Source organism: Neoarius graeffei, chromosome 25, assembly GCF_027579695.1.
Source record: "Neoarius graeffei isolate fNeoGra1 chromosome 25, fNeoGra1.pri, whole genome shotgun sequence".
Classification (NCBI taxonomy): Eukaryota; Metazoa; Chordata; class Actinopteri; order Siluriformes; family Ariidae; genus Neoarius; species Neoarius graeffei.
The window spans coordinates 32051208-32073145 of record NC_083593.1 but is presented as its reverse complement, the minus strand read 5'-3'; the positions used below and the strand labels follow the sequence as shown (position 1 = coordinate 32073145).

Here is a 21938-nt window from a genome sequence, read left to right as displayed (position 1 = left end):
ACACTCCTCCTCACCAATCAGTGCACAGGGGAGTGTCTCCTCACGCCCCTATCCCCACTCGGCTCGGTTTGGCTCGCTTCAGCCCCACTCCAAAACCGTGCGAGTTTTGGGGGCTGAGCAGGGCTGAAGCGAGCCGAGTCGTGCCGCTCTGAGGTAGTCGAAACGCGAGCCGTGTCGGGCTGAAGTGAGCTGAAAAAGGGTAGTGGAAAAGGGCCATAACTCAACAACTACTTCTCATCTGGAAACTAAGTACAAACTCTACAGTGAAGATAAATTGGCTGACTGTTATCTACCGTTCACTAGCTTCCTCTTTATGGGCAATTCCATGTAAATGTCAACCTCACCATGCAAAAATAAAGCAACATGTAATACATCAAAACCACTCCCAGAGATATCACCTAGGCCTGTATTTTACAGATGTGAATAAGTTGAACCAATTTGTCACAAGAATTGTTCCCTTCGCCTTAATATGTCAGTCTTTCTTTCTTATAATGTAAAACCCAAGCTAAAATCAACTTTGATCATGTACAATTCTATATTATTGCCACAAGCCACAGAAATGTATGCTAAAATCCACAAAACAGCAAAACAATAGCCATCCTAAATATTATTTAAGAACTTTGATAGTTTTAGCTGATATTTAGAGAGTTTTTCAAAGGGTTATGGTGGTTAAATTGCTGATTTTCTAAACATATGCCATGTCTATTTCAGACGCGTCACATCCATAACGGAATTTCGTCGCATCCATAATGCTGACTTTTCCTTCCGAAACTCTGCATGAAATACAAAAATATTTTAAACAAAGATTTTTTAATATTCACCTTGGACCCCTCTATCAAATGGATATCTCCATTTCGACATTAGGTTTACAATTTCACAGAGTTTGATAAAAATGTACAGTCACCCAAGAAAAGTGATACTTTTTCTGTCACGTCCATAACGCATGTTTTATTGGCATTTTCTGGCATGCCCTAGATGTACTATGGGAATTGTTCTTGTTCTATCACTTCTCCAGTATGGTACAGCCTTAAAATATGCAACACCTGTTTAAATACTGGGAGACAATAAAACATGCACTGGGTCATTTGTTGCCATTTTGAGTTCAAGTGTCACGTCCATAACGCTGGAATTGCTCTTATCACAAGAGAACAATTTGGCAGGAAGCTGGTGAATAATATCAAATTTGTGTTTAGCGCAAAAAAAAAAAATCCTTTAATAGTCTAATTGCAGACAATTTCACTCTCTCATGAGTCGTGCTGTTCTGAGGTAGTCGAAACGCGAGCCGTGTCGGGCTGAAGTGAGCTGAAAAAGGGTAGTGGAAAAGGGCCATTAAATGTTCTTATGCTACTTCACACTGCGCTGTAATGTACTCCACTAGTATTTATAATTCTTGCGCAAGTGATTCTCCTCGCTAGCGCTTCTGATTCGGAAAGCGATATACTCTTAAAGGAGCAGAGCCGTAGATGGTTACTTGTTAAGTTGTTACGGAGTGATAGCCTACTTTATGTTTGAGTTTACTTTTTAAAACATGCTGCAGGCAGCTCCTTACACTTGATTTATTTAAAAACTACTTGAAGTTGGTAAGTCTTACTTAGTTCTTAGTGTAAAAGAACCCAGAGTGTATTTTCATTTATTTTCCACTGAAAATGGTGAGCTGTAATATAGTAGGGAGTGATTTATTTATTTATTTATTTTTTTAAAAAGATATTTTTTTGGGCTTTTTGCACCTTTATTGGATAGGACAGTGTAGAGACAGGAAATGAGCGGGAGAGAGAGAGACGGGAAGGGATTGGGAAATGACCTCGGGCCGGAATCGAACCCGGGTCGCCCGCATTCATGGTATGGCGCCTTAACCACCTGAGCCACGACGCCCACGTGATTTATTTTTTTATTGGTGAATATTTATTTTATTATTATTTTCTCATTTTATTCTAACTAATGTTTGACTTTATTGTACAAATGCTGCTGGCATCTCCCTGCACAAAATTTCATGTTCAATTTTACAATTAAACATACATTTCATGGATATGAAGGTCTGTGTCAGTGTGTGCTATGTTTAATTTCATGTGAATTATAATGTTTACATTTATCGGTTGCACATATGGGTTATCGGCATCCCAATTCCATAATAATCGGTATCGGCCCTGAAAAAAAAATATATATATATATCGGTCGATCCCTAATATCATCATCAAAAGATTCAGAGAATCTGGAAGAATCTCTGTGCGTAAGGGTCAAGGAGAGAAAACCATACTGGGTGCCCGTGATCTTCGGGCCCTTAGACGGCACTGCATCACATACAGGCATGCTTCTGTATTGGAAATCACAAAATGGGCTCAGGAATATTTCCAGAGAACATTATCTGTGAACACAATTCACCGTGCCATCCGCCGTTGCCAGCTAAAACTCTATAGTTCAAAGAAGAAGCCGTATCTAAACATGATCCAGAAGCGCAGACGTCTTCTCTGGGCCAAGGCTCATTTAAAATGGACTGTGGCAAAGTGGAAAACTGTTCTGTGGTCAGACGAATCAAAATTTGAAGTTCTTTATGGAAATCAGGGACGCCGTGTCATTCGGACTAAAGAGGAGAAGGACGACCCAAGTTGTTATCAGCGCTCAGTTCAGAAGCCTGCATCTCTGATGGTATAGGGTTGCATTAGTGCGTGTGGCATGGGCAGCTTACACATCTGGAAAGACACCATCAATGCTGAAAGGTATATCCAGGTTCTAGAGCAACATATGCTCCCATCCAGACAACGTCTCTTTCAGGGAAGACCTTGCATTTTCCAACATGACAATGCCAAACCACACACTGCATCAATTACAGCATCATGACTGCGTAGAAGAAGGATCCGGGTACTGAACTGGCCAGCCTGCAGTCCAGATCTTTCACCCATAGAAAACATCTGGCGCATCATAAAACGGAAGATACGACAAAAAAGACCTAAGACAGTTGAGCAACTAGAATCCTACATTAGACAAGAATGGGTTAACATTCCTATCCCTAAACTTGAGCAACTTGTCTCCTCAGTCCCCAGACGTTTACAGACTGTTGTAAAGAGAAAAGGGGATGTCTCACAGTGGGAAACATGGCCTTGTCCCAACTTTGAGATGTGGTGTTGTCATGAAATTTAAAAATCACCTAATTTCTCTTTAAATGATACATTTTCTCAGTTTAAACATTTGATATGTCATCTATGTTCTATTCTGAATAAAATATGGAATTTTGAAACTTCCACATCATTGCATTCCGTTTTTATTTACAATTTGTCCCAGCTTTTTTGGAATTGGGGTTGTATTTCTCAACAGCGTTATTTGAACACGATCAGTTGATGGCAGAATGGAAGGAGGCGGTTCTTCTGGGGAATGCATGCACTCATGGCTATACCTAGAACCCATGTTTCAGTTTTCTGAAAGGATTAAAGATGTTTTGTTTAAAATGTTTGCTTTGTTTGCCAAAAACGAACCACATCACAGCCTACAAAAATTCGCTGTCCAACCTGCGGGAGCATACTGAGGCATGTAAATGTTTTATTCCAAGAGAAAGCTTGCAATGAAGCTGTCTGTGCTTTTAGAGCTCGCAATAACATTGCAAACGTAGCTATGCAGTCTAGTTAGTTAAATGACTTTCTATGGATTTGCCAGCAAAGTTGCTATAGCCTTGTCCACGGCTAATATTTACACGTACCTAGTTAACTTGGACACTGTTAGTTAGCATGTAAAAATGGAGTTATGCTAACATAACTCACAGGGCCTTCCTGTGCGGAGTTTGCATGTTCTCCCTGTGTCTGCGTGGGTTTCCTCCGGTTTCCCCCACAGTCCAAAGACATGCAGGTTAGGTTAACTGGTGACTCTAAATTGACCGTAGGTGTGAGTGTGAATGGTTGTCTGTGTCTATGTGTCAGCCCTGTGATGACCTGGCGACTTGTCCAGGGTGTACCCCGCCTTTCGCCCGTAGTCAGCTGGGATAGGCTCCAGCTTGCCTGCGACCCTGTAGAACAGGATAAAGTGGCTAGAGATAATGAGATGAGATGTTTTAGCATAATCTTGCCAAATAAACAATGTAGAAATCACTCTTTTTTTAAAGATATTTTTTGGGCTTTTTCACCTTTATTGGATAGGACAGTGGAGAGACAGGAAATGAGCGGGAGAGAGAGATGGGGAGGGATCGGGAAATGACCTCGGGTCGGAATCGAACCCGGGTCCCCGGATTCATGGTATGGCGCCTTATCCACCTGAGCCACGACGTGATCACGCCTAGGGAGGCAGAGTTAGACCTCTAACAACTTTTTCAGGTTTATTCCTAATTCTTTGTAGTTAACACTTTTAGTTTGGAATTTTTTTGATGATGGATATCCCATGCACTGAGAGGACCAGTAATTATGGGTTCTCTGAAGTGACTAGCATAGGACTATTTTCCTTCAGGGCTGCACCCCTCACAAAATAGTACAATGCCAGTCGCCTCAGAGAATCCATCATTTCAACCGGAGCCTCTCAGTGCATGGCATATTTGATTAATATACAATACTCTACATACCACTTATGCACCCTATTTCTTTTAACACACACTTTGTTATAGATTTTTATTTTAAGGGTTGTTTTACAATCAGGGTACGCAAGCTAAAAATCACATTTAACACATCTTCAATATCAAAAGGCTTGACTAAATAAACTTGGTTGTTTATTGTAGCCCTGTGATAGCTCTATTTACCATGCAAAAAAAATGTTGGTGATAACGTTATTTTTGGTGAATGTATGGCAATGTGTGTCATATTTAGCAAAATTACTTGTGTCATTTAGAAAAAGTGCTTTTTTGACCACAGGTAGCTCTAAAAGGGATGCACTTAAATCATTCTTTATACCATAAAACAAATATTTGGTTCCATATCATTGGAAACATAGTTAAGTTTTAATGTTGAATGCCAGTAAGTTTTCAGACTATTTTGATCAAATTAGTATGTAATTGTGTCAAATAAATGTCCTCTCCGAGACAGCTAATTTTTCAATATAAAATATATCTAAAATGATTATTTTCATCCTAAAATGTGGTCAAGATATTGGGACATAAATATTAGAGACAACTAACACAAAGCTTACAGCCTTAGATTTAAAAGCACTATGGAAGTAGTGGATTCCGAATTGTTAAAAAAAAAAAAGTCCCCTCCGAGAATCACTTCATTTGTTTCTCCCATCTTATAGCAGGTTACACAAAACTACCATACACGCGTCAAAAAATTACCTGAAATCTGTTCTTTAACTTGTCCTTCACTTAAAAACTGGTACAAGAACCAGTTTGAATCAATTTGAATTTTGGACCCCTGCGACACAAACTTTGTCCCCTGATTGTAAAACAACCCTTAAGACTTCTATATTATCAAGTCAGTACAAACACACATCTTAGATTTCTTAATTAGTTTTCCAGCACAAAATTAAATGTTACAGAATAAATACATGTTTGTATGTCAGTAAAGAAGGCAGCATATTATTTATATAAGAGAGACACTTTTCAGACCAAAACATCAAGGGTTTTGCTGCAAAAGTGTCCAGAAGAACTGTGTCTGCTTCTGCAGGATGTTCAGTAACACTTCCAGCTCATTTCCTCATAAGACTGCACTAATTATACCTGAGACTACTATTGTAATGCAGTTAAATGGTTCTACGTTTAAAAAAAAAAGCAGCTATAGTAATAAATGAGACAAATGTGCAGTAAATAAATGACCAACTCGGATTAGGTATCTCAAGTGTTAAGATACTTAAGTGTCCAGAGTATGGATATAAAATAAAGTACCCGGATGAGGTATAAACAGTGTGTTATGTAGGTAACGATGCTGCTACATTAAAATTAAAGCTCCAGTTGTTGTTTAGCAAACAAGCAAAAACCCCACAGCTAATTACCACAAGCCTCTTTCACTCAAACCTAATACTGTTATTACTTCTGATACAAAAGCTTTATTATTACGTTTTATATAAACCTCACACCAGTCATCTAGTTAGCCATGATAATTAGTTAGTTATGTAGCTACTAGTTAGCTACGTAACTAAGTGTTTATCCGCCTTGCTAATCTACACAGCTAACAGCTAACGCTAACTGCTGTGTTACTGAAGCTACTACGAAGAAGAATTAAAAAAACAAAAAACAGCTCGAGGTTTGTATTAAAGCAGGTAAAATCTCACCGGGTGCCGGCCTTGTCCCCCATAATCCAGGGAGAATGTGACCTTCACAATTTAAGGAATCAGTAAAGGTTGAGTATTGTTTTGTTTCATAAAACACATCGAGCGTTATGGTTCTTTTAGCTGCGCTCCATAACAGCAGGAAGAGCAGCTACAATGAGCAACCGGTCTGACCGGAAGTAGTATGTGTTCACCACAGACACTCTGCTTTCTTTCATAATAAAATATAACATTTCAAACGAGTTTAAAAAAAAACATACACACACAGTTTGACATAATCAAAATGCTGCGAAATGATCAACATGCTGTCCGATAGTTTCTATTTCATTGTCTAATAATATATACAACCCCGATTCCAAAAAAGTTGGGACAAAGTACAAATTGTAAATAAAAACAGAATGCAATAATTTACAAATCTCAAAAACTGATATTGTATTCACAATAGAACATAGACAACATATCAAATGTCGAAAGTGAGACATTTTGAAATTTCATGCCAAATATTGGCTCATTTGAAATTTCATGACAGCAACACATCTCAAAAAAGTTGGGACAGGGGCAATAAGAGGCTGGAAAAGTTAAAGGTACAAAAAAGGAACAGCTGGAGGACCAAATTGCAACTCATTAGGTCAATTGGCAATAGGTCATTAACATCTCATCTCATTATCTCTAGCCGCTTTATCCTTCTACAGGGTCGCAGGCAAGCTGGAGCCTATCCCAGCTGACTACGGGCGAAAGGCGGGGTACACCCTGGACAAGTCGCCAGGTCATCACAGGGCTGACACATAGACACAGACAACCATTCACACTCACATTCACACCTACGGTCAATTTAGAGTCACCAGTTAACCTAACCTGCATGTCTTTGGACTGTGGGGAAAACCGGAGCACCCGGAGGAAACCCATGCGGACACGGGGAGAACATGCAAACGCCACACAGAAAGGCCCTCGCCGGCCCCGGGTCTCGAACCCAGGACCTTCTTGCTGTGAGGCGACAGCACTAACCACTACACCACCGTGCCGCCAGTCATTAACATGACTGGGTATAAAAAGAGCATCTTGGAGTGGCAGCGGCTCTCAGAAGTAAAGATGGGAAGAGGATCACCAATCCCCCTAATTCTGCGCCGACAAATAGTGGAGCAATATCAGAAAGGAGTTCGACAGTGTAAAATTGCAAAGAGTTTGAACATATCATCATCTATAGTGCATAATATCATCAAAATATTCAGAGAATCTGGAAGAATCTCTGTGCGTAAGGGTCAAGGCCGGAAAACCATACTGGGTGCCCGTGATCTTCGGGCCCTTAGACGGCACTGCATCACATACAGGCATGCTTCTGTATTGGAAATCACAAAATGGGCTCAGGAATATTTCCAGAGAACATTATCTGTGAACACAATTCACCGTGCCATCCGCCGTTGCCAGCTAAAACTCTATAGTTCAAAGAAGAAGATGTATCTAAACACGATCCAGAAGCGCAGACGTCTTCTCTGGACCAAGGCTCATTTAAAATGGACTGTGGCAAAGTGGAAAACTGTTCTGTGGTCAGACGAATCAAAATTTGAAGTTCTTTATGGAAATCAGCGATGCCGTGTCGGTGTCATTCGGACTAAAGAGGAGGACGACCCAAGTTGTTATCAGCGCTCAGTTCAGAAGCCTGCATCTCTGATGGTATGGGGTTGCATTAGTGCGTGTGGCATGGGCAGCTTACACATCTGGAAAGACACCATCAATGCTGAAAGGTATATCCAGGTTCTCGAGCAACATATGCTCCCATCCAGACGACGTCTCTTTCAGGGAAGACCTTGCATTTTCCAACATGACAATGCCAAACCACATACTGCATCAATTACAGCATCATGGCTGCGTAGAAGAAGGGTCCGGGTACTGAACTGGCCAGCCTGCAGTCCAGATCTTTCACCCATAGAAAACATCTGGCGCATCATAAAACGGAAGATACAACAAAAAAGACCTAAGACAGTTGAGCAACTAGAATCCTACATTAGACAAGAATGGGTCAACATTCCTATCCCTAAACTTGAGCAACTTGTCTCCTCAGTCCCCAGACATTTACAGACTGTTGTAAAGAGAAAAGGGGATGTCTCACAGTGGTAAACATGGCCTTGTCCCAACTTTTTTGAGATGTGGTCTTGTCATGAAATTTAAAATCACCTAATTTTTCTCTTTAAATGATACATTTTCTCAGTTTAAACATTTGATACAATGGGGCAAAAAAGTATTTAGTCAGTCACCAATTGTGCAATTTCTCCCACTTAAAAAGATGAGAGAGGCCTGTAATTTTCATCATAGGTATACCTCAACTATGAGAGACAAAATGAGAAAAAAAAATCCAGAAAATCACATTGTCTGATTTTTAAAGAATTTATTTGCAAATTATGGTGGAAAATAAGTATTTGGTCAATAACAAAAATTCATCTCAATACTTTGTTATATACCCTTTTTTGGCAATGACAGAGGTCAAACATTTTCTGTAAGTCTTCACAAGGTTTTCACACACTGTTGCTGGTATTTTGGCCTATTCCTCCATGCAGATCTCCTCTAGAGCAATGTTTTGGGGCTGTCGCTGGGCAACATGGACTTTCAACTCCCTCCAAAGATTTTCTATGGGGTTGAGATCTGGAGACTGGCTAGGCCACTCCAGGACCTTGAAATGCTTCTTACGAAGCCACTCCTTCGTTGCCCGGGCGGTGTGTTGGGGATCATTGTCATGCTGAAAGACCCAGCCACGTTTCATCTTCAATGCCCTTGCTGATGTAAGGAGGTTTTCACTCAAAATCTCACGATACATGGCCCCATTCTTTCTTTCCTTTACACGGATCAGTCGTCCTGGTCCCTTTGCAGAAAAACAGCCCCAAAGCATGATGTTTCCACCCCCATGCTTCACAGTAGGTATGGTGTTCTTTGGATGCAACTCGGCATTCTTTCTCCTCCAAACACGACAATTTGAGTTTTTACCAAAAAGTTCTATTTTGGTTTCATCTGACCATATGACATTCTCCCAGTCCTCTTCTGGATCATCCAAATGCTCTCTAGCAAACTTCAGATGGGCCTGGACATGTACTGGCTTAAGCAGGGGGACACGTCTGGCACTGCAGGATTTGAGTCCCTGGCGGCGTAGTGTGTTACTGATGGTAGCCTTTGTTACTTTGGTCCCAGCTCTCTGCAGGTCATTCACTAGGTCCCCCCGTGTGGTTCTGGGATTTTTGCTCACCGTTCTTGTGATCATTTTGACCCCACGGGGTGAGATCTTGCGTGGAGCCCCAGATCGAGGGAGATTATCAGTGGTCTTGTATGTCTTCCGTTTTCTAATAATTGCTCCCACAGTTGATTTCTTCACACCAAGCTGCTTACCTATTGCAGATTCAGTCTTCCCAGCCTGGTGCAGGTCTACAATTTTGTTTCTGGTGTCCTTTGACAGCTCTTTGGTCTTGGCCATAGTGGAGTTTGGAGTGTGACTGTTTGAGGTTGTGGACAGGTGTCTTTTATACTGATAACGAGTTCAAACAGGTGCCATTAATACAGGTAACGAGTGGAGGACAGAGGAGCCTCTTAAAGAAGAAATTACAGGTCTGCGAGAGCCAGAAATCTTGCTTGTTTGTAGGTGACCAAATACTTATTTTACCGAGGAATTTACCAATTAATTCATTAAAAATTCTACAATGTGATTTCCTGGATTCTTTCCCCCCATTCTGTCTCTCATAGTTGAAGTGTACCTATGATGAAAATTACAGGCCTCTCTCATATTTTTAAGTGGGAGAACTTGCACAATTGGTGGCTGACTAAATACTTTTTTGCCCCACTGTATGTCATCTATGTTCTATTCTGAATAAAATATGGAATTTTGAAACTTCCACATCATTGCATTCCGTTTTTATTTACAATTTGTACTTTGTCCCAACTTTTTTGGAATCGGGGTTGTACAGAATTATAATGCCAAAGAAGAAGAAGGCTTTATTTGGTCACATGTACACTCAAGCACAGCAGAATTCCTCCTCTGCATTTAACCCATCTGAAGCAGTGAGCACACACTCATTTTGTGGTGGTGTAGTGGTTATCACTGTTGCCTCACAGTAAGAAGGTTCTGGGTTCGAACCTCGTGGCCGACAGGGGCCTTTCTGTGTGGAGTTTGCATGTTCTCCTTGTGTCTTGCTCCGGTTTCCCCCACAGTTCAAAGACATGCAGATTTGGTACAATAGGGCCACTGTAATTGGCGCAAGCTGTAGTGGTTTGAGCTCTGGCAAAGCTCAAAAATCATATCCAGAGCAGTGGGCAGCTATGCTACAGCACCTGGGAGCAGTTGGAGTTTTAGCGCACCGCTCCTGTGGAGGACGGCCCCATGAGGACAGTTGAGGGTTACACCTGGAGGACGCTCTGGACTCTTACAGTAATGCTTTTATGGCTGAGGACTACAGTTGACTTGCTAACTTTTGGACTGCAGTTGTCATGAACAGTTTTGCACTCAGGTTTCCATCAATGAAGAGTTACAACATCAACGAAACTGTCTTCATGTTAAAACTGTTAATGTTATAGTCATGCAGTCTGTTGTTGCCCAAATGAGGATGGGTTCCCTTTTGAGTCTGGTTCCTCTCGAGGTTTCTTCCTCATGTCGTCTGAGGGAGTTTTTCCTTGCCACCGTCGCCACAGGCTTGCTCATTGGGGATAGATTAGGGACAAAATTAGCTCATGTTTTAAGTCGTTCAAATTCTGTAAAGCTGCTTTGCGACAATGTTTATTGTTAAAAGTGCTATACAAATAAACTTGACTTAACTTGACAGTTGGAGGTTAGGTGCCTTGCTCAAGGGCACTTCAGTCATGGTACAGAGGGAGAGGAAAGTGCTGTTCGTTCACTCCTCATGTTTTTCCTGCCAGTCCTGGGACTTAAACCAGTGATCCTGCTTCTCTTACCTTCAGGCCATGGCTGCCCCCTGGCCAAGGTTTGTGGACATGTGGACATCACACTCATGGGTCTTCCCCAAACTGCTGCAATAAAGTTGGAAGCACACAATTGCATAGAATGTTTTTGAATCAAGGTCTTTTTATTTGTCATTTCAATCATATACAGTTGGTACAGTACACAGTTAAAACAAAACTACATTTCTCCAGGACCATGGTGCTACATTAAACATCACTTGACTACAAGTCTACATGTAACAACATAAAGTGCAAGAGTGCAACAAGTGCAACACTGCAGACAGTAAATGACACAATAGACAAGCAATAAAAGACACAAACAATATAAAGTGCAGACACAAGCAAAGTAAAGTGCAGAGTTGAGTGTGCATATTGAGGTAGGATATGAAAGGGAATAAATAAATGTAAACCTTGTGTGTGAGAGAGACACTGTAAACATTGTAAGGCATAGTGCATTATTGTCCACTGGGTAAAAGATCGTAGTGTGAGTGAATGCTGTTACATTACAATTTTCCTTCACTGGAAATAAAGGGAGCAGTGTTGTTTGTCACGGGGATTTCCTCCAGGTGATCCAGTGTCTCCCACAGTCCAAAGACATGAGGATTAGGTCAACTGGCTACTCTAAGGTGGGGTTTACATTAGACCGTATCAGCGGATCATCAGATTAACGTTTTTAAAACGATTCGCGTGCACACAGCAACGCCAATACACGGATACGCTCGGCTCCGCAGGCATCCTGCGCTCCAAATCATTCCGCCCTGAACAGTGAGTGCCCTCTGGAGGGTGCGCACTCCGGCCCTGCGCAGCTCACAGAGCGCGCGAGTGACGCGCACGAGCAGTGATTCGGGACTGAGCCGCTGTGTGTGTGATCCCAGTGCATATCAGGTATGCACGTCACTTACCACTTGCAAGTGGAAGGATGGCAAGCCTAAAGACAATCATAACTACACAATGGGCAGTATTTGCATCAGTATTTGCAGTATTTTCATACTTTTATACTCTTTAATGAAAGGTAATACAAGGCGGAAGTCCGCGCCGTTTTTCAGCAGTCGCGTCACATGACCAACGCCAGCGAATCAGGAAGGTGGATGTCACAGTGATGTTGTCCAATGACGACGCCAGCTAGAGCTCAGCACAGCGTATCCGCGTATTCTCAATGTTTACACAGCACCGGACCAGACACGATCTGGATTGAATACGTGGACCCTGGCGGATTCCCGTTTCCCGGCGTTTCCAGGCGTTTTAATGTAAACAGACAGTGCATCCGCGAAGAAAACGAGACAGATACGGTCTAATGTAAACTTGGCCTAAATTGCCATAGATGTGAATGTGAATGGGAGTATGAATGGTTGTTTGTCTCTCCATGTTAGCCCAGCAATAGACTCGCAACTTGCCCAGGGTGCACCCCGTCTCTCGCCCAATGTCAGCTGGGATTGGCTCCAGCTCACCCACGACCCGCAAAGAATAAGCGGTATAGGAAATGAATGAATGAATGAATGAAACTAAGGGGCCCAATCATGTTTCAGCAAGACAATGCCTAATGTGCCCAGAGTGAGGTCCATGAAGACATGGTTTATCAATGGAGTGGAAGAACTCTAGTGGCTTTCACATGGTCCTGACCTCAAGCCTCCTGAACACTGTTGAAATGAACAGTAATGCAGCCTGGATCCCAGTCCTCCTCACCTGACATCAGTGCCTGATCTCACTCATGCTCTTGTGGCTGAAGGAGCACAAATCCCCACAGCCATGCTCCAAAACCTATTGGAAAGTCTTCCTAGAAGAGTAAAGGTTATTATAACAGCAAAGTGGGAACTAAATCTGGAATGGAAAGGTCAAAGAGCACATTTGGGTGTCATGGTCAGGCGTTCACAAACTTTTGGCTGTATAATGTACCAAAAAAGGTTCTCAAGGTGAGTCCAGGGGTGTTATTTTTTATTTTAATTTTTTAAATTTTTTGTTACAAAATTTTGTTACAATTACCAAGTTGTATTTGTTTTGCGTGGTGGTGCAGCTGGTTAGCAGTGTTGCCTCATAGCAAGAAGGTTCTGGGTTCGAACCCAGCGGCCGACGGGGGCCTTTCTGTGTGAAGTTTGTATGTTCTCCCTGTGTCTGTGTGGGTTTCCTCAGGGTGCTCTGGTTTCCCCCACAGTCCAAAGACATATGGTTAGGTTAACTGGCTACTCTAAATTGTCCATAGGTTTGTGTGTGAATGACTGAGAGGAGAAAACCTCTATAATAATCCAGTAGAAGGCAATGAGAACCACTACTGTAATTCTTCCCTAGAGACTTTGATGGCTGAAGCTGTCAGAGCGGCCATGTCACTGTAGTGATTATGTAAGATAGATAGATTTATTTTGAGTGCTCAAAGTTATTCATCTTTCTGACTGGTCACTTGAACTGAATTGGTGTAATGGGATTCAGAACATGTAAGCTGATTCATAATGACAACTTGGACCCAATTGTTCTGTCAGTGAATTAAGAAATAAAATGATTCATGCTCCAATAAATAGCCAAAATATTATTAAACATGTTTGAAAAGTGAGCTGAATATTTGAATAGTTCATAAGATAAATCTCAATTGAGTTTGTCTGAATATTTCTGGGGTGGCACGATGGTGTAGTGGTTAGCACTGTCACCTCACAGCAAGAAGGTTCTGGGTTCAAGCCCAGTGGCCGACTGGGGCCTTTCTGTGCGGAACTTGCATGCTCTCCCCGTGTCTGTGTGGGTTTCCTCCGGGTGCTCTGGTTTCCCACACAATCCAAAGACATGCAGGTTAGGTTAATTGGTGGCTCTAAATTGACTGTAGGTGTGAATGTGAATATGAATGGTTGTTTGTATGTGTCAGCCCTGGGATGACCTGACGACTTGTCCAGGGTGTACCCCACCTCTCACCCATCGTCAGTTGGGATAGACCCCAGTTTACCCGTGACCCTGCACAGGATAAGCGGTTATGGATAATGGATGGATGAATATTTCTGTACAGATTTGAACAGTTTTAGAACCTGGCGTAAAGTTTGCACCATCAATGATTGCTTCTTTAGCCTTTGCCTCATGCACAGTTATGAACCTGAAATCACACACTTATTTCCACATTTATGTTGAACCATGCTGGTTAAAATCTATGCCAAGATGCCAATTTTTGTGACTCCCAGACTTGTAGGTTAGTAGGATATAACAATAAAATTTAGTGGGGTGGCACGGTAGGGCCATGGTTATCACACAGCAAGCAGGTTCTTGGTTCGAATCTGCTGCTTGACCGGGGCCTTTCTGTGTGGAGTCTGCATGTTTTCCTCATGCCTATGTGGGTTTCCTCCAGATGCTCTTGTTTCCTGGGGGCATGAAGGTTAGAGAAGCAGCCTTGGGCCCAAAGGGTCGCCAGTTTGATTTCTGGGACTGGCATGAAAAATGTGAAGGGTGTTGAGTGAATGAACAGCGCTCTCCCCTCCCTCTGTATCATGGCTGAAGTGCCCTTGAGCAAGGCACCGAACCCCCAACTGCTCCATGAGTGCTGTAGCATAGCTGCCCACTGCTCTGGGTATGTGTGTGTGCTCATTGCTCACTTGTGCGTGCATAGAATAGAATAGAATGCCAGATGGGTGAAATGCAGGGGAGGAATTTTGCTGTGCTTTAGTGTAAATGTGACAAATAAAGGTTTCTTCTTCTTTTCCAAAGAAGCCAAAGACACATGGATTAGGTCAACTGGTTACTCTAAATTTCCTATCGGTGTGAATGGCCATCTGCTTCTCTGTGTTAGCCCTGTGATAGACTGGCAACCTGTCTCGAGTGTACCCTTCCTCTCCCCCAATGTTAGCTGGGATTGGCTCCAGCTCACCTGTGACCCTCAATGCGTAACTGGTATAGAAAATTAATTAATTAATTCTGGTTTAGGTCTGGGCGGCACGGTGGTGTAGTGGTTAGCGCTGTCGCCTCACAGCAAGAAGGTCCGGGTTCGAGCCCCGGGGCCGGCGAGGGCCTTTCTGTGCGGAGTTTGCATGTTCTCCCCGTGTCCGCGTGGGTTTCCTCCGGGTGCTCCGGTTTCCCCCACAGTCCAAAGACATGCAGGTTAGGTTAACTGGTGACTCTAAATTGACCGTAGGTGTGAATGTGAGTGTGAATGGTTGTCTGTGTCTATGTGTCAGCCCTGTGATGACCTGGCGACTTGTCCAGGGTGTACCCCGCCTTTCGCCCGTAGTCAGCTGGGATAGGCTCCAGCTTGCCTGCGACCCTGTAGAAGGATAAAGCGGCTAGAGATAATGAGATGAGATGAGATGGTTTAGGTCTGGGGCGGCACGGTGGTGTAGTGGTTAGCGCTGTCGCCTCACAGCAAGAAGGTCCGGGTTCGAGCCCCGTGGCCGTCGAGAGCCTTTCTGTGTGGAGTTTGCATGTTCTCCCCGTGTCCGCGTGGGTTTCCTCCGGGTGCTCCGGTTTCCCCCACAGTCCAAAGACATGCAGGTTAGGTTAACTGGTGACTCTAAATTGACTGTAGGTGTGAATGTGAGTGTGAATGGTTGTCTGTGTCTATGTGTCAGCCCTGTGATGACCTGGCGACTTGTCCAGGGTGTACCCCGCCTTTCGCCCGTAGTCAGCTGGGATAGGCTCCAGCTTGCCTGCGACCCTGTAGAACAGGATAAAGCGGCTAGAGATAATGAGATGAGATGGTTTAGGTCTCCTGTTAATAAAGTACATTACATAACCAACTTTAGTAAATCATTACATTAAGGCAGTTTTGGAAACTCCAGACAATTTTGTGTTTCAGACAAAATGTGTTTATATCATATACTATACAGTCATTGGTCAGACAGCAGGGTTTGTTAGAGGTTTTATTTTGAAAATGCATATTTCCGGGTTGAATGGTGACGTAAGTGGCATGTCTGGCTCATGCGGCCACGCCCCCGGCTCACGCGGCCCCGCCCCCCGTGCTGCTGATTGGATACTTTATTTCCTCTGATCTGAGATCAGATTTCTCTCTGTGTCTGTGCCATCCGGCCTGATGTGTAGAGTTGCAGGGCAAGTTTATTGTAAGAAAGGTTTATTTTTTCATGACTAACGGATTATTGTATCTGCTCTATCTAAGCTCCACTCTCCAGCAGTACATGTTTAATACTCTCATCCTTTTCTTCTCTTTGACTGAGTTTGGCAGATTGGAGCTGAGTGGGACCCCAAGGTAAACTTTCTCTGATTTACTTTGTTTACTACAAACACCTAAATAAATCAGCAAAGCAGTGGATTAGAACTCATAGCTGCTCAAGGTCTTCATGGACTCTTCTGTCTTTATAGCTGTAAAATATGCAGCATGCTGAAACAGGAACAGAGGCTCATGTTTTAACAGGTATGGGACAGATTCAGCCTGAATGACTGTCTTTGTTGGTGGTGAGTTTTGGAGTCTTAAATTGTTTAGTTACACTTTTCATGACAAGTTAGAAAACAAACAAAAACAGCAAAGATTATTTAATTTCCAGCTTTGGACAGTGCTATTGGAATTCAGCACTTTAATGTTTTAACAGCAACAACAAAAGGCATTTTTTTTAAAATGAGAATTTCAACTAAAGTTTCATCTTTAAACTTGAAAAAATTCCCAAGAAAGTTTAGACATATCAACAGGTCATTAAAGCTGGTCTAGAAATTTATTCTTGAATATGTGTGTGTGTGTGTGTGTGTGTGTGTGAGAGAGACAGACAAAAACTTGCTTTTGCCTCTTGTCTCAAGAGTGACATCTCATGCCATAACATGTTCTTGTAAATCACCTGAATTCCAGCAGTTTTCTCTGTAGTTACAATCATTATCAAAACAGTTACCTGGACCTACAATAAAAGTTTTTTTGTATGGGATGGAAGTCAGGTTTGTACGCTTTGCATTGCTCTTTTCCTACTGAAGAGAAGGTTGGATATACAGCACTGTGCAAAAGCCTTAGGCCCCATTTTTAATACAAACTTTCTTGACATTATTGAGTCAATACAAACTTAAATGTTACAGAAAAATGCTGAAATGTCAGTAACGAAAGCAGCATATTGTTTAAGAAAGCGCTTCTCAGAACAAAAGCATAACTAGAAGGGCACTCGGGAGAGTGATTTCATTTTCACATATGAAAATCAAATCACTTGAACCTAGGATAACGCTGAAGCTGTACACCAAACCTATTCACTACTTTTGAGTAGTAGAGAAAAAGAATATTTGTCACATGTACACTCAAGCACAGCAGAATTCCTCCTCTGAATTTAACCCAACTGAAGCAGTGAGCATACGCAAGTGAGCAATGAGCACACACACACACACACTCGTACCCAGATCAGGGAGCAGTTGGGGGTTTGATGCTTTGCTCAAGGGCACATCAGCCATGGTACAGAGGGAAGGGAAAGTGCTCTTCATTCACTCAACTCCCCTCACGTTTTTCCTGCCAGTCCCAGGAATCAAACCAACGATCCTTTGGGCCCAAGGCTGCTTCTCTAACCTTCAGGCCATGGCTGCCCTCTATTGGGGGCAGATGTTGAGAAGAGACCAAAAAAAAAAAAAAATCCTGACTTCGCATACATATCTGGGTTTGCTTCAAAATCTACTCAATTGTTCCTTGGCCCATGACTTATATTTCCTCGAAATTTCATCAAAACCCGTTCACTGCTTTTTGAACTACGTTGCGAAAAGCCAGACAAACGGAGGTGGAAACATAACTTGCTCCAACAAAGTTGGTGGCGGTAATGAAGGCTGCTTGGTTGTGCTGTAAAAATAAGTCTTCAGAAGAATTGTGGCTGGTTCTTGTAAAGATTTTCTGTAAAACTTGGAGCTAATTTCCTTATAAAACTGCACAGATTGTACCTGAGACTCCTTTTGTTCTAAATGTGATTAAATATTAAATAAAATAAGCACTTTAAAGAGCTGTAAACAGTAATAAATGAAACAAAGTCGATATTTGGTGTAACAAGCCTTTTAAAAAGGTTTTATAAGGAAATGAGCTGTAGGTTTTATTGAACACCTTGCAGAACCAGCCACAGTTATTCTGGACACTTTGTCACACTTGCTTCTTATTTTTGCAGCAAAACCCAGTAACCTTCATTATGTTTTTGTCTGAGAAGTCTCTCTTACAAAATCTGCTGCTTTCTTGACTGACGTTTTAAACATTTTTCTGTAACATTTAATTTTGTGCTGGAAAACAAATGTTTGGAAATCTAAAATGTTTTTGTACTGACTCGATAATGTAGAAGTCATAAAATAAAAATCTAAATTTTTTTTTTTACTAAAAAAAAAAAGCAAAAAAACAAAAAAAACCCCCGGGTGCCTAAGACTTTTGCACAGTACTTCCTTGGAATATGTGAATGTAAATATCATTGATACAGTGGTGCTTGAAAGTTTGTGAACCCTTTAGAATTTTCTATATTTCTGCATAATAAATATGACCTAAAACATCATCAGACGATAATAATAATAATAATAATAATACATCTGTTTTGTATAGCGCTTTTCATGGTACTCAAAGACGCTTTACAGGAGGTTCAAAAATACACACACACACACACACACACACACACACACACACAGACAGACAACAGATAAATAGGAAGGTGATCTGCAGGAAGGTGACGTGTCAAGTGTCATATGCAGTCTTAAACAGGTGGGTTTTGAGATGGCACTTGAAGGAAAGTAGTGTATCGGAGTTACGGATGGCCAGGGGGAGGGAGTTCCAGAGGGTGGGGGCAGCGATGGCGAAGGCTCTGTCTCCGAGGGTCCGGTACTTGGACGTGGTGATGGGAGTGAGGAGGTTGGCATCTGCAGAGCGTAGTCGGCGGGTGGGGGAGTGGCGATGGAGGAGATCAGTCAGGTACGAGGGTGCAAGGATGTTGAGGGCCTTATAGGTGATGAGGAGGATCTTGAAGTGTATGCGTTGTTTTATGGGAAGCCAGTGAAGTTTACAGAGGACAGGGGTGATATGTTCTCTGGAGGGAGAGCGGGTGAGCAGCCGGGCAGCAGAGTTTTGAACATATTGTAGTTTTTGAAGAACAGATGTTCACACAAGTCCTAAAAGTAGATAAAGAGAACCCAGTTAAACAAATGAGACAAATATTATACTTGGTCATTTATTTATTGAGGAAAATGATCCAGTATTACATATCTGTGGGTGGCAAAAGTATGTGAACCTTTGCTTTCAGTATCTGGTGTGACCCCCTTGTGCAGCACTAACTGCAACTAAACGTTTCTGGTAACTGTTGATCAGTCCTGCACACCGGCTTGGAGCAATTTTAGCCCATTCCTCTGTACAGAACAGCTTCAACTCTGGGATGTTGGTGGGTTTCCTCACATGAACTGCTCGCTTCAGGTCCTTCCACAACATTTCCATTGGATTAAGGTCAGGACTTTGACTTGGCCATTCCAAAACATTAACTTTATTCTTCTTTAACCATTCTTTGGTAGAATTACTTGTGTGCTTAGGGTCGTTGTCTTGCTGCATGACCCACCTTCTCTTGAGATTCAGTTCATGGACAGATGTCCTGACATTTTCCTTTAGAATTCGCTGGTATAATTCAGAATTCATTGTTCCATCAATGATGGCAAGCCGTCCTGGTCCAGATGCAGCAAAACGGGCCCAAACCATGATACTACCACCACCATGTTTCACAGATGGGATAAAGTTCTTATGCTGGAATGCAGTGTTTTCCTTTCTCCAAACATAACGCTTCTCACTTAAAGCTCATAGGCAACGGTTTTAATTTTATGCACATTTGAAACTTTATATGTTAAAAAACCCTCTGTAATTTTCTTCTGGTCACAAGAAGTATTGTTAATAAGTAATAATTAAAATAAGTTGGCGCGGATCGTGGCTAATTTCTGTCGGCTATTTTCGTGACCACTCGGCGCGTGACATCATTTAAGCCAAACAAACCGTTTGAGTTGAGTCCATTTCTGTTTACTTACATTGCCATTCGGCTTGAGTGCAGACGTGTGTTCAGGAATTTCCAAAGAAAAACCATGCCTTATTGTTGTGCAGTGCAAGGGTGTAGGTTTGCATATGGACCATAGGGACATGTCACAACCAATATTTTAGGATGGCAAAATAGTCCCTACCAATATTTAGCATTTTATTTTTATATAACAAAATATGAATTTAGGGCGGCACTGTGGTGTAGTGGTTAGCGCTGTCGCCTCACAGCAAGAAGGTCCTGGGTTCGAGCCCCGGGGCCGGCGAGGGCCTTTCTGTGTGGAGTTTGCATGTTCTCCCCGTGTCCGCGTGGGTTTCCTCCGGGTGCTCCGGTTTCCCCCACAGTCCAAAAGACATGCAGGTTAGGTTAACTGGTGACTCTAAATTGACCGTAGGTGTGAGTGTGAATGGTTGTCTGTGTCTATGTGTCAGCCCTGTGATGACCTGGCGACTTGTCCAGGGTGTACCCCGCCTTTCGCCCGTAGTCAGCTGGGATAGGCTCCAGCTTGCCTGCGACCCTGTAGAAGGATAAAGCGGCTAGAGATAATGAGATGAAAATATGAATTTATTCACATTTTTTGCGAACTCAATAGTAGGCTATAATCTTAGTCACTAGTTTTTTTGACGTGACGGGTTATCCATGCTGCAATTTCATTGGCTGAAACAGAGAGTCTGCAGGCTCACGTTCTCCTCACATGGACGTAAACAAAGCGCTTCTAGTGGTGGTAACGACGAAGAGACCACAGGCCCGTGTGTTGTGCTGATAATGTAAGTCGTCTGTGATAGCCTGCTACTAGGGGCGTAGCCATCATTTTAGAAGTGAGGGGGACAAATTGTTCAGAGGTCTATTGAGTGATTTAGTATCCTCTCGCATTCAATTGCACCTCTCCTTAACAGCTAAAGAACCACATAACCACAAACAGCACAGCACCAGGGAACCGACTTTAGTTCTTTAAAATGATATACTATCAAAATCTAAAGTAAAATTTATAAATAGAATTAAGAATAGTAGTAGTGACATAGCTAGTTATATTCTCTTCTCACCTGTGACCCTGCATAATCATCCCTGTTGGCCTCTGGTCCACTGTCTCCTCTCTCACCCTGCTCTTTCTATTGTGGCAATAAAGAGAAAAAAAGATGTGGAAAGCAACATTTTGAAATAGAATTAGGAATACAGTAATAATAATCAGCAAATTCATGTACTTTAACTACCACAAAAATAAATTAAATCTTTACAAAAATAAGTCAAAGGAACACAAATACATTTATATTCTTATTTTCTACCCAGAAGTGAGTAATCTTATGCCGCTTTTCCACTACCAACGCGGCTGAGTTGGGCTGAGCCGTGCCGTGCTGAGTTGGGCTGAGTCGAGCTGAGTGGGGCTGTTGGAGTTGCATTTCGACTACAACCGCGCTGAACCGTGCTGGCTGGAAGTGGGTGGACACATTGGGTGGAGTTAGTGAAAGTGGGTGGACGTCAGGTGATGTCGTTAGGCGGCGCAAACAGTGACATCAGTGATCTTTTAAGCGGTAGTCTCACAACCCGGATAGTAAACAATAAACATGGAGGACATGGAGTCGTTAGTGTTGCTGGTCTTGGTGCTGTGGCTTGTTGTCACCGACAACGCCAACAGATACTGGCAAGAGCGTATAGATGAGGCGAGGCGCATAAGGCTTCATAATTCTCGTAATTCGTAATTCTCCTTCTTCCGGGTTTACGGTGTTTACAGATCCCAGCGTGCTCGCGGGGCGTGTGTGGGCATGTGAGGACACTCCTCCTCACCAATCAGTGCACAGGGGAGTGTCTGCTCATGCCCCTAGCCCCACTCAGCTCGGTTTGGCTCGCTTCAGCCCCACTCCAAAACCGTGCAAGTTTTGGGGGCTGAGCAGGGCTGAAGCGAGCTGAGTCGTGCTGTTCTTAGATAGTCGA

The 21938-nt window shown here is 42.6% G+C and overlaps 2 protein-coding genes across 14 annotated transcripts in view; one reads left to right on the top strand and one right to left on the bottom strand.

Moving 5' to 3' along the window:
* The window catches only part of arrb2a (arrestin, beta 2a), a 28338-nt gene extending 22015 nt beyond the window's left edge, over nucleotides 1-6323 (bottom strand). For all 4 annotated transcript variants that reach the window (XM_060909294.1, XM_060909295.1, XM_060909296.1 and 1 more), the window contains exon 1: nucleotides 6175-6323. In XM_060909294.1, coding sequence (XP_060765277.1) covers nucleotides 6175-6197 — 23 coding nt within the window. In that variant the 5' untranslated portion in view covers nucleotides 6198-6323. The remainder of the gene's footprint in view (nucleotides 1-6174) is intronic.
* Nucleotides 6324-16065: 9742 nt separating this feature from the next.
* The window catches only part of sytl2a (synaptotagmin-like 2a), a 70156-nt gene continuing 64283 nt past the window's right edge, over nucleotides 16066-21938 (top strand). For 2 of the 10 annotated variants that reach the window (XM_060908570.1, XM_060908568.1), the window contains exons 1-3: nucleotides 16077-16121; nucleotides 16236-16267; nucleotides 16381-16432. In XM_060908570.1, the coding sequence (XP_060764553.1) occupies nucleotides 16390-16432 (43 nt within the window). In that variant the 5' untranslated portion in view covers nucleotides 16077-16121; nucleotides 16236-16267; nucleotides 16381-16389. Of the gene's footprint in view, nucleotides 16268-16380; nucleotides 16474-21938 lie in introns of those variants that run through there. The other 8 variants (XM_060908569.1, XM_060908573.1, XM_060908576.1 and 5 more) reach the window with 8 other exon arrangements.